General features: G+C 43.2%; 1 protein-coding gene across 2 annotated transcripts; it reads left to right on the plus strand.

Moving 5' to 3' along the window:
* The first annotated feature begins 1,334 nt into the window (after positions 1 to 1,334).
* On the plus strand, positions 1,335 to 13,670 carry LOC119777729 (Krueppel-like factor 15). Of its 2 annotated transcripts, none has more exons than XM_038276730.1 (3): positions 1,335 to 1,511; positions 5,647 to 6,891; positions 12,834 to 13,670. In XM_038276730.1, the coding sequence occupies exons 2-3, from the start codon at positions 5,822 to 5,824 to the stop codon at positions 13,000 to 13,002; spliced, it is 1,239 nt and encodes a 412-aa protein (XP_038132658.1). In that variant the 5' UTR covers positions 1,335 to 1,511; positions 5,647 to 5,821; the 3' UTR covers positions 13,003 to 13,670. The 2 variants fall into 2 exon arrangements, with proteins under 2 accessions (XP_038132658.1, XP_038132664.1); XM_038276736.1 differs by having other exon boundaries at positions 1,337 to 1,497.
* The last annotated feature ends 3,028 nt before the right edge of the window (positions 13,671 to 16,698 follow it).

The following is a 16,698-nucleotide window of genomic DNA, read 5'->3' on the forward strand; positions in this document are numbered from 1 at the left end:
CGCAGCACTGCTGATGCAGAGCGCTATGATCACTCCTCTGAAACAGTTTATTAACGCCTAAATTAACTTCAAACGTAGAAACCTGCCGGCAGAATATGTTGGCTTTTATTATCCTGCTGCCTGCAGTTTGTAGCACAGACCTGAAAAACGCTAACATCTACTTCCAGCCGCCACCAACAGGAGGGGAAAACCCTGGAGAGGCGAGCGGGCCTGAGGCAGCTGCTGCTGGGGATTCCCAGTGACAGCGCAGCGCCGGTATGTGGGGGTCTGAGCTAGCCTGACGTAGTCCTACTCCATTCTAATCAGAATGAGTCTGATGCTGCTCCATAGAGCTGTGATTATGGGGCGTGTTTCGAACGAACCAGGAAAAAAAATGCCTCTGCACTCAATTGGATAGACCTACAACCAATAAGAGCAACTGAGTGCGTGACGTATGTTAAGCGATGCATAGTTGTTAACAAAAATCAAAGCGTGCAGTTGCACGCCTAGAATAAGATGAGCCTTGATCGCGTTTCTCTGTTCCTCTTTTAAAATTAATTTGCTGTCGATATCTTCTAGAACAGACCTAATAGCAGAATCTACTCACCTCAACTCTCCAGCGGCAGCCATTGTTGTTGTCACCCAAGCGCGCTTTGGTGACGTGGTTGATTACGTTACTGATGATCATCTGTCCATCATCGTATAAAGCCCGCCCTGACAATTTGATTGGATCGCCACATATTGTGCTAGCATACTCGCGCTACTATGGAGCAATGCCATCCGAACTTCCCGACCTCAAATGTTGTGGGCGGGACTAAGTTCGGAATGGCACCCAGGCTAGGTCTGAGCGGCTCCCACAGAGAAATAATCTTTGAAGGCAGGATGGTAATCTGGATGAACTGACTGCACAGACCATGTTTTCAGGAGGACTTTCTCACTTCAACATAGATTCTAACTACTTTCTACCCGCTGATCACAGCTAATATAGCCGCCATTGTTCCAGTCAGAGAAAGGATAGGGTAGCTCCGCCCACCGCGCATCAGAATCACTTTTCCATCATGAGGCTAGAGCAGAAAACATGCTTTAGCAGAACTAAACTGGTACAACCATCAAAAATGAAGCAGCATGAGTGTTTTTGCTGCTTCTGCTGCGTGCGGTCTGAACGCAGCATAATCATAAATATTGCTCCTAGTTTTTCTCTGTTTGCAGATGCCTGCAGCTGCAGCTGCGCATCACTGAGGAATGACTGCCTGCGCTGCAGCCTGCAGGTGACCCACTTCTCCTGCTCCGGGTCACATGGGTCCCATGCAGCAGAGACTCACACTCTGCCCGCCTCCATCCGCTCCTCGGCCGGCCAATCAGCTGCGGAGCGTGGACGAGCCCACAGTGGGAGCCTCTCCTTTTCCACGGCAGTCATGTGACAGACAGAGTACAACTCCGTGGGAGCAGAGAGCTGACGGACTGCAGCGCTGCGTGGACATCTGTGGGATCCAGTGGACGAAGCGGACCCTGAGCTGGGTGACACTCTCTGGGTGAGGGGGGGGGGGGGTTCTGCAGCCTTGATGAAAACATGTTTACATTGAGGTGGAAAAGGACGCGCTGCAGATTATTTCTTCATCCTGTTTAAAACAGAAAACTCAGTTTATTAAATGAACGCAATAACTAGAGTTGGTTTTTTTTTTTAAAAGCTGTTGAAGTTTATTTGAGGATGAAAATATTTCCGCCTTCAAAGCAAACAGCTTTAATAATATTAGAGGCTCCTCCTGTGTGTAAACAGCAGAGCAGGTGATCCTGGCCGCTGCAGCCCCATCCTGCAGGGGTTACTGTCGGTCACTCCACGCAGGGGCCCCTGGAAAGGAAGCACGGATGGGGGGGGGGGCTATGTGTTCCAGGAAAACAACCTGAGCTCTACTGTAGCTGTATTATTAGAGGAGCCAAACTGCAGCAGAGTCAAACCAAGCCTTCTACCTTTAAATCATCTTTTTAAAAGATTTTAATGATGACGGAACAGCTCCTATAATAAAGACCAATGATGGACAGGAACACAGCTGCAGGATCTTCTTTTTAATCTTTTCTTTTCATTATCACCACCATTACTCAGATTATCTACTATCAGAGTTTACCAAAAAAAAAAACAATCAATACAAATTTAAATATTGAATAAAAATACAGTCAGACTTTTGCAAACATTTAACTGAACTCGATTATTACTCAACACAGTAATACTCCTTTCCCACTGGGGGGAAAAACAGGCTGTTAGTGTCATTGGGAACAGGTCACTGAAGCGTGCAAGGGTAGGTTTGATTTCCACTTTGGTAGAGACATTATTGCTCCTAAGTTTCATTAATGTCATTTTACCTTTGCAACAATATGCATGCTTTTTATGCTTGATGTGAGCATCAGGGTGCATTTGGTTTAAAGAGAAAAGCAGCATTTCTTCCAACATCAATACTAATCTTATAAGCACTACACTCACTAGATGCTGTTTATCAATGTTTGAAGCGTCACCGGCTCTGATTAATGTGGAATTAGTACTTTTTTACACTTTGAAAAGGTTTGCATTTAAACCTACCAGTGACTGAGACAGTAGGTAAATATGTCCCAATTTAACCAAATATAGTCTAAATATGTCTGTTACATGTGGATTTATCCTGTATTTTCTTTTGCAGATATATAATTGTGCAAAGGTAAACAGGTTAAACACTCTTATTTTTTAAATGCTCTCTCTGTATCATGAAACAACGCAAAATAACACATTCAAGGGACGGCAAATGCATTTATTGTATTTACATTTAGTGGCATCATCTACAAAAAACAACACTAAGAATGGAACTAAATTTATTCCAATATAAAATCATTTTTAACAATTATTGAAAAAAATATATATAACACCATTTTGTCTGTGATGTAATAATATTCAAAATAAACAGCCGGATTCAAGCGGTTTTACTAAACACTAATGTTTGTACTAATTAACTTATGGACTGTGTGGAAATCTATGTAAAATAAAATCCATTTAAATAATGTTCCTCTGTTTGTTATTGGCTTTATCCTATTTTTAAAAGTAGAAAATTTCAAAGAAATAGCAACATTATGCGGAACCGTAATTATGCTTTCTAAACAAGAAATATCAGATGTTTAGGCGCCATCTCGTGTTGTTATACTCTATAAAAAAATAAATAACACCTGCTGTTTATAGCTGAACTGCCTCAAAGGATCGTCATAAAATGAAAACAGTAATTGCAATTAATTATTGTTAAAAGGGAAACCCTCACATTTTCTTTTTCAGTCAGCTGTGGCTAAGAATCAGCAATCAGCATCTTTCGCCTGTTTTAGTGTAGATGGAATAAAATTATATTATTTGAAGTAACTAGCATGAATAAAATTTTAATTTCTTGATCCAAGCACGCATACACGCATATGGACTAGAAAACAGCCAATCAGGAAGAGAGAAGGCGGGACTTGAGACAGAACAACCAATGAGAGTGGAGTTAAACAGCACAGTTACTGATTTAAGGGACAGGACTCAGATGGCGTGACTACCCGGGTCAAATGACTTGGACAGCGACCCGCTTTAAAATCGCCTCGGCTCCATGCTGTGGGAACACCAGAGACCTGCTGTTTTACGTGATACCATTGAACGCAGCGTAGGGACGACAACACACCACGCCAGTCGCTTCTGATCTAAGAAGCCGAAACAACTCTGCTTACATCCGATAAAAATGGAGCAGCGCTGGTGATTCAGACAGATGATAGAGAGAAACAATAAAACACACTGACTACGCCCTGGATTCCTTACATGTTGATCTACATTGTTTACTTCCCTCATTTGTGCCGCAGTGGTGACATCATCAGCACTAACCCAGTGTGATGTCACCAGACAAGCAGCTGTCAGTGAGGGGTCAGACCAGCTTTTATTGCCAGTGGGAAGGGAACCAGATGCTGCTTTGTTAGCGGCCATGTTTGAAAAACAACCTGCTATTTTCAGTGGGGAAGGCTTTACTTTGAGCCACCAAAATGAACATAAACCTTCCAGCTTTATTCCCCTGAAAGCATCCATCAACGCTCCGCCAGGGTTTGGGACTCTGCTAACCCATGAGTCCCTCCATCACCTTTATACTGCAGGGACTCTACAGTGAACTCAGTTAACTGACCGTTCACTGCTTTTCACTTCCTGTTGGTTGCATGACTCCGCCTCCCCGGCACCATCTTTGTTGCCGCGGTCACCATAACGGTTGCTACCTGACAGCCAGCAGCTGTCACAACAAATCCTATGATGCTTTGCATGGTGTAATGTTGGGATGTTTTTGCTATGAATGAATCCAAAAAGCAATGAATCAATTTTTGAGTCGTTTTTAATTTTTATTAGATTTAAAGAATGAATCTAATCTTTGACAATATCTGCGAACTAGAGCTAAACCATTTTGCCAAAAATCTAAACTGCAATTTAAAAAAAATTTAAAATTGCGATTTCATTTCGATTTTCCTTAGCACTAACTCTACACTTGAATATGTTTTACCCCAGGGTTCCGGTTTTTGAAAGCTTCCTTGCCCAGACTCCATTTTTAAAGGACTTTACTGTAACCTTTGTGTAAAAAAACTGCTTGCATGCATTAATCTGCTGCTAGCTGCTACTCTCTCTACCTTTCTGTGTGGAGACAAACTCCGCCTTTCAGTGTTAAACGCCACATAAAGGGCTGGAGGGAGAAATTCTTACTCCTGTTAAATATAGAATGATTAAGAATCAGAGCTCTGCCATTTGGAAATTGCTTTTAGTTAAATTGTGATTATATTGCAAATGCAATTAATGAATTGCCCGCCTTAGTGCAAACCACAGAAAAATGGTGTCAGCTGTGTAGTTACGTTAGTGTATCGAGGTTTAAGCCCATAGAGGCCAGTTTTTACAGCTCAGGACATTGCAATCAGTTCTACTGGTGCAACGCCGCCTAGTGAGGAAGATCAGGAACAATCAGATCTCTGATATCAGATGTTATTTAGAGCTTTATATGTGAGACCCCCCCCCCCCCATCCTCCCCACCTTCTCCAGAAGCTCCATAGAGAGCGTTCTGAGCAGCTGTCTCACTGTGTGGTGTGGAGGCTGCAGCGCCTCAGACTGGAAGAAGGTGAGAACAGCAGAGAGGATCATGGGGGCTCCTCTTCCCTCCATTAAAGACATTTCATCTCAGCCCGTGACATCATCAATGACCCCTCACCCCCCCCCCACCATGGACTGTTCTCCCTGCTGCCCTCTGGGAAGAGGCTTCCCAGCATTCAATGCTTCTGCAGCAGCTTCTTCCCCACTGTTTTGTAAAATTAGTAATTTTATTTATTTATATATATAAAAAAATAATGCTAGAACTCTAAATATACAATCATATATTTATATATTTATTATATTTATTTAATCATATATTTGATTTTTTATGGATTTATTAATGTTCTTCAAGGCTCCACTTTAAAAAATGAAATTGTCTAGAGCTGCTTTAAATGAAATTTTTTTTTCCATTTGTGTACAAAATGGAAATAAATCTAAGTCTTAGAAGGAGGATTTTAAATTCTCCTCTGGAAGAGAAGCGAAAGGTTAATAAATGTGAAAGATGCTCCTTTGGTTCATCCTGTTGGACACTTTCAAAGCTTCAAGTTTAACTCGTTTTCTTGTCCTTGCAGAAATCCTGCATCCAGCCTGGACGCCTCGGATTATTTCCTGGACAACCGCAGGTGTTTCCTGGAGGGGGGGGCTTGGTCACCCTGGTTTTGTTTGGTCTACCCTTCTCCTCTGCCAAGGACTCGTTTTCTACATGCCAGCGTAAACACAGACGGCAGCCAGTAGGTGGTGCCAGGGATGGTGGATAAGTCTGCAGTGAAGCGAGAGACTCTCTTTCCGTACGTTTGTTCTTCTCCAGACATGGTGTCAGACCCGGGCTGCTACCAGGTCATCCCATCGCCCCCTTCAGATGATGATGTCAGCCTGCGGTCCAGCCCTCGCTCCTGCTCCAGCTGCAGCAGCTCCAGCGCTGACAGCGTCCTGGACCACCTGCTGTCATCACACACCTCCTCATCCGTGTCACTGTCCACCGTCCAGTGGGGCTTCAGGAGAGAGGAGCCCTTCAAGCATGAGTCCATAAAGGAGGAAAGTTTTGACTTCTTCACTTGTTCAAAAGTGGAGACAGAAGAACATCTGGGAGGGTCGTTCCAGCCCACACTGGAGGAGATTGAAGAATTTCTGGAGGAGAATATGGAGACGGTGACCATGAAGCAGGAGGGGTTTAAAGTTGAGGCAGAGGAGAGGTTTGATACCAAGTTAGAGCCAGAAACCAGCACATCCAGTCCAGCCTCTGCTGCCTCTGCTGTGAGCAAAGCAGCTTCCATCAACCCAACAGATCAATCAGGTGCAGGAGCCACCATAACATCAGCCAGCAAACCCTGTGTGGTAGAGCGGGCCGCAGGAAGAAACGGGATTCCAGTAGTCCTACAGATCCAACCCATTGAGGTGAAGCAGGAGCCCACATTGACCCCAGTTGCACCAGTGGCCCCGCCCTCACAGCCACCCTCAGCCTCAGATATCCAAGTCACACAGCTGCTGGTCAACATCCAAGGCCAGACTTTTGCCCTGGTCCCCCACATCTTGCCGTCTCCCAGCTTCAGTGTCACAAAGTTCGTCCGGATTGCACCAGTCCCCATTGCAGCCAAACCGCTAGGACTCAGCGACAGCTCTGCCAGCCAGGGATCTGGGCTTCTCAGAGGAGGTCAAAGGTTCCAGAAGAATCCTGTTTCAGATCTGATCAAAATGCACAAATGCTCCTTCCCCGGCTGCAGCAAAATGTACACGAAAAGCAGCCATCTGAAGGCCCACCTGAGGAGGCACACCGGGGAGAAGCCGTTCGCCTGCAGCTGGCAGGGCTGTGGATGGAGGTGGGTACGCAGGGGCGCAGCCTCCAGGCCTTATTCATCCTGATTAACCGTCTATAAAGTGATGACTGAACAGAGCAAAAAAACAAGTCTGAAACCTGCATGGTCAGAAAACAATCAGGTGGAAATTTGGACCCAAAACTGAAAACGATGAAAATGATTTTTAAATTTTAAGGTTTTAGTAATGATTTTTTTTATTAGACTGCACGTTTTCACCCCATCTGGCCTTTAGCTAGCAATGCATACGGCATCCTTTATACGCCCTTTACTAAAGAAATGACACATTTTTCGCTCCTTTTTGGGATTTCAGCTTTAGCATGCCCTAATTTTCCTGGAAACTAACAACTAGAGCTGCCACCAGGCTTTTAGCTAGCGATGAGGCTGTACATTGTACAGCATATACAAAAAAAATGACTAAATGTACGCCCTGTTTTTGGGAGGTTCGCCTAAAACCTTTGCTCAAATTGTTAAAAAATTCACAAGCAGCAGCTGCTGGAGTTGGAAACATTGAACTTTATCTGCTGGATGCGCCGCATCAACCAATGAGAGAAGCTGATCTGGAAGCTGGCAGGGAGTCAGACGCAGCACTGCTGATGCAGAGCGCTATGATCACTCCTCTGAAACAGTTTATTAACGCCTAAATTAACTTCAAATGTAGAAACCTGCCGGCAGAATATGTTGGCTTTTATTATCCTGCTGCCTGCAGTTTGTAGCACAGACCTGAAAAACGCTAACATCTACTTCCAGCCGCCACCAACAGGAGGGGAAACCCTGGAGAGGCGAGCGGGCCTGAGGCAGCTGCTGCTGGGGATTCCCAGTGACAGCGCAGCGCCGGTATGTGGGGGTCTGAGCGGCTCCCACAGAGAAATAATCTTTGAAGGCAGGATGGTAATCTGGATGAACTGACTGCACAGACCATGTTTTCAGGAGGACTTTCTCACTTCAACATAGATGAAAAACTACTTTCTACCCGCTGATCACAGCTAATATAGCAAAGCTGCTCTCTGGCATCGAACACAGGAGCAGCAGAAGCATCTGGACGCACTTTACTGGACGTCTGACCTTAATGAGGACAAGCAGCAGAAATGAAGCAGCAGATACGTCTTATATGGCCTTCATTGTAAAGGTAGCATTAGACTTTCTGATTGACCTCTGAAACATTATATTTTCCCTAAAACTGATCTCATGTCCTCCTTGTGAAATTTCTACCTCTAGTCAAGCACACCATAATCAGGGCTACAGTAGTGTTGGAACAAAGACAAAAAGTTAAATATGCAGGAAACAATGTTTTAGAGTCTAAATATGAATATTTTCTGGGGGACCGGCCTACGCCGCGCAGAGCCTAAAGACGTGATGCACCAAGGTGGACGCCCTCCATCTGATGCGAATTTGATTTAATTTGATAAAACGGGTTAAGGAGTCTTGTGAAATTCTGACTATTTCCTTTAACCTAAATTACATCATTATCATTTTTTGTTTAAAAACAAAACTTTTTCCTGGAGTTCCTAAAGTTTTTCTTTCAAAGGATTGGTCGGTTTTACGGCTCCTTTGGACTGTAAAAGCTGCTGAACCCTGATTTAGATCATTTCTTCACCTGTTCCATGGGTGCGAAAGATGCTGTAATTATCGTTAGTGAAGTTTAGAAACTGCTTCTCTGCAGCTTTATTTGCTTTGATGGCATGGGACATTTCTGGCCTTCCCCACTGGGAGCCTCACACATAAATCTGACCCCTCCTCTGGAAAAAGGCTGCAGCACAGCAATATTTTCACCCACTAAAGCATTTAGAAAAGTCCAACCTTTAATTTGAGGAACATTCTTCAGTGGGTGAACGTTGGGAAATTACTGCTCTTACCAAACCACTGCTGTAGCAATGCTTGGACCCCCGCTGTCAGTCCTTCTCATCTACTGTAGCCAACAGGGCAGATCTCAGATGGAGGGAGGGACGGCTGTCCTCTCAGCCTCAGGTTCCTCTAAAGGATTCAAGGACTTCAGGAAAGACAGATTTCCTATTGTTGATTATCACCCTGGACCTATTTCCTGCTTATGTTCATAACATCATGCAGTCTAATGAGGTCCTTTGGCATTTGGAGGAGAATAAGAAAGTTTTAGTTCTGATATGAATCCACAGGAGCTGTAGGGGTTGGAATACTTATTCAAGACCAGTGAGGGGCGCTGCCACTGAAGCACAGAGGGTAGAAAGATGTGCAGAGAGTAAACTGAGTGTGTTCGATTCCAGAGGCCGCATCCTGCAAGGACCTGGTCTGGGTCCTTCAAGGTCCGTTAAAAACAAAAAAAGGGAAATGGCGCCGAAGTCTGAGAATAGTTCCGTCTGAAATGATTGAAAATAGTTATTTTAAAGTCGTAGAGAAATGTTGAGCTGGACACTCTGACCACCGTGGCAGAGAGGAGGATGCTGTCCAGGCTTCAGTCCGTCTTAGACAGTGACTCACATCCTCTATTTTTGCACGCCACGTTTCACTTTACTTGGATCTATCACTTTACAGAAGAGCTATATGTGTAAATATTTTTACCTTAATTATCTTGTGTGGTTGGATATGTATATGTATATGTATATATATATATATATATATGTATATATATATATATATATATGTATGTATATACATATACATATATATATAGCCCTGCTACCTATGTAGGGCCAGTGCTAGCCATGCTAACTCTGTAGGGGCAGTGATAGCCATGCTAACTATGTAGGGGCAGTGCTAGCCATGCTAACTCTGTAGGGGCAGTGCTAGCCATGCTAACTATGTAGGGGCAGTGCTAGCCATGCTAACTATATAGGGGCAGTGATAGCCATGCTAACTGTGTAGGGGCAGTGCTAGCCATGCTAACTCTGTAGGGGCAGTGCTAGCCATGCTAACTGTGTAGGGGCAGTGATAGCCATGCTAACTGTGTAGGGGCAGTGCTAGCCATGCTAACTGTGTAGGGGCAGTGATAGCCATGCTAACTGTGTAGGGGCAGTGCTAGCCATGCTAACTGTGTAGGGGCAGTGATAGCCATGCTAACTGTGTAGGGGCAGTGATAGCCATGCTAACTGTGTAGGGGCAGTGCTAGCCATGCTAACTGTGTAGGGGCAGTGCTAGCCATGCTAACTGTGTAGGGGCAGTGATAGCCATGCTAACTATGTAGGGGCAGTGTTAGCCATGCTAACTATGTAGGGGCAGTGCTAGCCATGCTAACTGTGTAGGGGCAGTGATAGCCATGCTAACTGTGTAGGGGCAGTGCTAGCCATGCTAACTGTGTAGGGGCAGTGATAGCCATGCTAACTGTGTAGGGGCAGTGATAGCCATGCTAACTATGTAGGGGCAGTGTTAGCCATGCTAACTATGTAGGGGCAGTGCTAGCCATGCTAACTGTGTAGGGGCAGTGTTAGCCATGCTAACTGTGTAGGGGCAGTGATAGCCATGCTAACTATGTAGGGGCAGTGTTAGCCATGCTAACTATGTAGGGGCAGTGCTAGCCATGCTAACTGTGTAGGGGCAGTGTTAGCCATGCTAACTATGTAGGGGCAGTGCTAGCCATGCTAACTGTGTAGGGACAGTGATAGCCATGCTAACTATGTAGGGGCAGTGATAGCCATGCCAGTCCAGGAACTGACTAGAGTTCTACTATAAGGTGCCTTGGTCAAGGTCAATGACCGGCGTACCTGACATGGAACAACCAGACCATACATAGTGCTTTAGATTAATAGAATATATTAATTAGGCTATGTATGCTTCAAAAAGAAAAAATCCACCATTCCCCTTCTTTTGTTTTTTTTACAACTAGACTGCCTTTAGTTATGCGTTGCTGTATCTGTAGTTGAGGCCGTCACAGTGGAAGAATTGGACTGACTCAAACCCCAAACAACATGGAGACCAAAATAACTTATTATCAATATCTTCCATAGTTGTATGTCGGTTATTTATTCTCCAGGTGCACAGTTTTATATTGTTAAAACTCTTTAGAGTAACTCTTCTCTATTATATATAGTATATAGCGATATTGCAATATCCGGATAATATCATACTGTTACCGTGACAGATATGGTATCATGACACCCATGCTGATTTGCTCTATAGAATCCACCTCCATGCTAACATAGAAAGCCACAGGATGATGGCCTTTCTTCCAGGTAAAATCTGTGCATTTGATAGAACACATACATTTGGACTTATATTCCACCTCCATTAAGCAAATTACAATTTAGCTGCAACAGTTAAAGGAATAACTGAAAGCTACTTCTAAAACAGCCGCCTATTGTTTATTTTACTCATAAGGCAGGATGTGCGAAGTTTGATAGGATGAGGAACACTGTGTGGTTTAACCAAGGCACCGGGGTCCAGCTAACAAAAGGAGCCTTGTCTTTTTACAAAAGGACCCAATTAGGATGTGTGTGTTTGGTGTGTGGAAAGAGCTTCAGAAGCATATAAAAAAATTTGGGACATAATGAGGACGAGAGTTGGAAGATGTCAGACCAATAAAGCCCTGGTTCAGTTTTGCATGCAGCCAGTCGAAGGGAGACAGAGAGAAAGAGAGAGCGGTAGAGCAAACTACAAAGACGAAGCAGTGAATAGTTACCATGACTGTGGGTTGGAACGTCCAAGTCGCCTCACAGCATGAAAGAAAAGAAGAACTGAGCAGCAGAGTGAAGGGGGACTGAGAGGGAATCCGTTTAGGACTCTAATGCTGATCACGCCGCACACTGATGCCATGTTTCTTTTAGATTCATCTCTTGTTTTCATCGTTAACGTAGATGTGAGGAGCATTTATAAACGTTAGTCAGTGAACATAATGAGCCCATGTTGATACTCCCTTCTCCTACGGCTGGATCAAACTTGACCAAATATGCAGATTGTCTCATGACGTCATTTAGCAACTTCTAGTGACTCTCAGGCCACTGAGAGTCAGCAAGCTGTTGGCAGCAGTGCAGTAGTGTCCCAGTGTCTGTGGTGTTTGTTCCCATGAATTTGTGATCTATACTCTTATTTTTTGTTGTATCCTGGTGACCTTTCAGTTACATTCTCCGAATGTATACTGATGCCTTAATAGGGGGTTCCACGGTATGAGCCGTATTATGCTGTGGGATCAGGCTGTACTCTGGGATGCAGTGACTTTTGAAGAACTTGTGTGTCAGGATGGGAAGAGACAAATATCACTTGCAGCTTTTCACAGCACACTTATTTTAACCATTAACCAGAGTTCTTATAACCAACACAGATTAAAATCAGCATTAATTAAAACTTCTACCTGCCTACTCACCTGAGCGCAGCACCTCATTAAAGCATCAAAAAGAAAAGTGGATGGGTTTTACTTTGAGACGTCTTCCAGTCCAGGAAGGAGAGGGGGGCACACGGTTCGATCTCAGCTCGATGTGGGTCCGTTCTCGGAAACGTTTTCAATCAGTTTGATGTTACAGCAGAGGACTTGATGGCCCTGATGTCCGTAGCGAGGTCCTCACAAAGGGGGGAAATTCCACACGGTTTTCAGCTTCGGAGCTTCCCGTCTCACCCAGTTCAGCGGGCGCAATGCACGGTGGGACACTGCGATCCGTGACTTTTCACGCAGGAAAACAAAAGCTACTTCCAGTTAACTTTCTTTTAGCATTTCACCTGAAACGGGGCCTCGCCTTACAGGTGTGGTAACCCACTGTCTTCTCTGTCTCCATTATGTGTATAATGTTGAAACATTATAAAATTATAAAGTCTTAATACTATGAGAACAAAGTGGTAATATTATTCAATGCAATTCAGTTTATTTCTATGACTTTATTCTCTTAATGTTACAACATTATTCTCACAATGTTATGCCTTTATTTTAGTATTTAGAATATAATAATCTCATAATAGAATAATCTCTACTCTGTTGTGTAACATCATTGCTGCTTTTAATCCTTGATGTTCTGGTCTGCTTCCTTCTGTCACCATCTCCTCCCTCTCAGGTTCTCGCGGTCTGATGAGCTGTCCCGTCACAGACGATCCCATTCAGGAATAAAGCCGTACCAATGTTCCGTGTGTGAGAAGAAATTTGCCCGCAGTGATCACCTGTCCAAGCACATCAAAGTCCACCGTTTCCCTCGAAGTAGCAGAGCAGTCCGCTCGGCGAACTGATTCTTCTGGGGATCACAGATGGAGAGACTGGAAGGATGTCGGCGGGACGTGACCCTGGACGTGACCTTGCTCTGGATTTGTTGTGATGAAGTGGAAACAGACCAGGTTCTAGATTGGATATTGAACCTTCAGGCATGTTGCTGTTTTTTCCACACTGAGACCTCAGACTTGGAGAAACACACGGGTTCTTTAGGCCTTCCTAAACATACGCCTTACTGTTGCTTAAATCCAAAGCAACCAGGCTTTGGTTCAGTTTTTGTGAATATGTTAAATGAGATTCTGAACCTGCCTGCTTATATTTGTTCTGTCCTTATCTTTTGCATCACCAGAAGATACGATAAGCTTGTTTTTATTCAGCTGGGCTCATACGATGCTCTGCGTAGCAGCTTTGTATGTCCAAACTAAACGCTCTGTTCATTATTATCCACAGACCTCTGTCCAGGTCTAAACTGCCTCAATCGCTGAGCAACTGGACTCCTGTCGTTCAACCAGCACCTCGTACACAGGGGAAAAAACGTTTTACCTTCTGAAAAACCTTCCGATTAAAATAAGGGGAGCTTTGACCCAGAAGCAGAATGTCCGACTGTTTTAGTCAAAAAGAGGAGCAGAAGGAAAGAGAATCCAGAACTTAAAAAATAAAAATAACTTTCTAAACAAGTTAAATCAAATAAGCCTTAAAGTATTGTTATAGTTTGTCTATTTTTTATCAGTGTTGTTGCTTGAATGTCTTCCATTTATGCCTCACTGCAAAAAAAAATCGAAAATTAAATAAGTTATTTCTTCTTGAATTAAGGAAGTAAATGAGACAATTTGCCAATCGGACAAGACAATTTAAATTTAAAATAAAAAGGAATTGCTTTGTCATATTTCTTGTGCATTTTATCCAATTATCTTATTCTAAGGCTAAAAATACTAATTCCATGGGAAGATCATCTTCTTTATCTGCTCAAATTAAGGCTAAATAAGACTTTTTTTCTTATTTCTAGATCAAAGCAGTTTTCTACTGAAGATTACACTTTGACTTTTGACGAATGGGACTTGTCTAATTAATGACCAGACGTTTTATTTATTTATTTTTTTTTGCTCTGAGATCCCACTAGTGAAACCCTGTGGATGTCTGATAGTGTATTATTTACCGGCCATTGACACTGAGAAAAACAATCTAGAAATAAGGCAGCATTTCTTAAATTACTGTATTTAGCTTTAATTTGAGTAGGTAAATAAGATGATTTGCCAATGGAATTAGTATTTTTACTCTTAGAGTAAGATAATTATATAATGCAATTGTTTTTGTTATCTTAAATGTAAATTGTCTTGTTCCTATTGGTAAAGTGTCTTACTTACCTCCTCAAATCAAGAGCAAATTACTTATTTTTGCATTGTGACACATTCCCCTGTACCCGGGACAACAACTGTATTTTATATTTCATTAAACCTGACATGTCCGATGTCCCTGATGTGAGGTTATGGGGGGTAATTATGCATATTTGTGTAATATGAAGTCATATTGTTTGGTGCAACATTCCATTGATTCAGGTTTTAAATGTGTAAAATAGGCCTCTGCATCCTATGAATGTACAGGTGCTGGTCATAAAATTAGAATATCATGAAAAAGTAGATTGATTTCAGTAATTCCATTTAAAAAGTGAAACTTGTATATTATATTCATACATTACATACAAACTCATATATTTCAGATGTTTATTTTGTTTAATTTTGATGATTACAAATGACAACAAATGAAAATCTCAAATTCATCATATCAGAAAATTAGAATATTGTGAAAAGGTTCAAAATTGATGGCCCCTGGTGCCACACTCTAATCAGCTAATTAACTCAAACCACCTGCAAAAGCCTTTAAATGGTCTTTCAGTCTAGTTCTATAGGCTACACAATCATGGGGAAGACTGCTGACTTGACAGTTGTCCAAAAGACGACCATCGACACCTTGCACAAGGAGGGCAAGACACAAAAGGTCATCGCTAAAGAGGCTGGCTGTTCACAGAGCTCAGTGTCCAAGCACATTAATAGAGAGGCGAAGGGAAGGAAAAGATGTGGTCGAAAAAAGTGTACAAGCAAGAGAGATAACCGCACCCTGGAGAGGATTGTGAAACAAAACCCCTTCAAAAATGTGGGGGAGATTCACAAAGAGTGGACTGCAGCTGGAGTGAGTGCTTCAAGAACCACCACACACAGACGTATGAAAGACATGGGTTTCTGCTGTCGCATTCCTTGTGTCAAGCCACTCTTGAACCACAGACAGCGTCAGAAGCGTCTTGCCTGGGCTAAAGAGAAACAGGACTGGACTGCTGGTGAGTGGTCCAAAGTCATGTTCTCTGATGAAAGTAAATTTTGCATTTCCTTTGGAAATCAAGGTCCCAGAGTCTGGAGGAAAAGAAGAGAGGCACTTCATCCACGTTGCTTGAAGTCCAGTGTAAAGTTTCCACAGTCAGTGATGGTTTGGGGTGCCATGTCATCTGCTGGTGTTGGCCCATTGTGTTTTCTGAGGTCCAGGGTCAACGCAGCCACATACCAGGAAGTTTTAGAGCACTTCATGCTTCCTGCAGCTGACCAACTTTTTGGAGATGCAGATTTCATTTTCCAACAGGACTTGGCACCTGCACACAGTGCCAAAGCTACCAGTACCTGGTTGAAGGACCATGGTATCCCTGTTCTTAATTGGCCAGCAAACTCTCCTGACCTTAACCCCATAGAAAATCTATGGCGTATTGTGAAGAAGAAGATGCAATACACCAGACCCAACAATTCAGAAGAGCTAAAAGCCACTATTAGAGCAACCTGGGCTATCATAACACCTGAGCAGTGCCACAGACTGATCGACTCCATGCCACGCCGCATTGCTGCAGTAATACAGGCCAAAGGAGGCCCAACTAAATACTGAGTGCTGTACATGCTCATACTTTTCATGTTCATACTTTTCAGTTGGCCAACATTTCTATAAATCCTTTGTTTTTATTGGTCTTCAGTAATATTCTAATTTTCTGATATGATGAATTTGAGATTTTCATTTGTTGTCATTTGTAATCATCAAAATTAAACAAAATAAACATCTGAAATATATGAGTTTGTATGTAATGTATGAATATAATATACAAGTTTCACTTTTTAAATGGAATTACTGAAATCAATCTACTTTTTCATGATATTCTAATTTTATGACCAGCACCTGTATGCCGACATGCAGGACTGTTCCTCGTTATGTGGCTGCGACACTGGGAAAGATCAATGGCTGCAAACATTTCTGTACAAAAATGACTTCATCTGAATTTAAATATATAATATACTTTTTTTCTGTGTTGTCTTTGAATTTAATTTACAAATAAACTGTAAAATCTTTTAGCTGTCTCCTCCTCTGTCTTCTTCTGTCTCTTCTTCTGTCTCCTTCCCTGTCTTCACCACTGCCTCCTCCTCAGTCTCCTCCACTGTCTCCTTTCTTGTCTCCTCTGCCTCCCCCGCTGTCTTCTCCTCTGTGTCCTCCCTTGTGTCCTCTCCCCTGCTGTCTCCTCTCCTGTCTCCCCCGCTGTCTTCTCCTCTCCTAAACCCCCCCCCCCCCGGCTGTCTCCTTGTCCTCTCACCTGTCTCCTCCTCTGTCTGTTTCCTTCACCGTCTCCTTCGCTGCCTCCTCCTCTGTCTCCTCCCATGTCTTCCCCTTTGTGTCATCCTCTGTCTCCTTCG

Source organism: Cyprinodon tularosa, unplaced genomic scaffold (assembly GCF_016077235.1).
Source record: "Cyprinodon tularosa strain WSP-4 unplaced genomic scaffold, ASM1607723v1 ctg1006, whole genome shotgun sequence".
Lineage (NCBI taxonomy): Eukaryota > Metazoa > Chordata > Actinopteri > Cyprinodontiformes > Cyprinodontidae > Cyprinodon > Cyprinodon tularosa.

Bases quoted from the DNA above. Each gene is read 5' to 3' on its own strand.
- LOC119777729 (XM_038276730.1), top strand. From the start codon at position 5,822: ATGGTGGATAAGTCTGCAGTGAAGCGAGAGACTCTCTTTCCGTACGTT. The intron at 6,892-12,833 runs GTGGGTACGCAG...CCTCCCTCTCAG, and splicing joins TGGCAGGGCTGTGGATGGAG to GTTCTCGCGGTCTGATGAGC.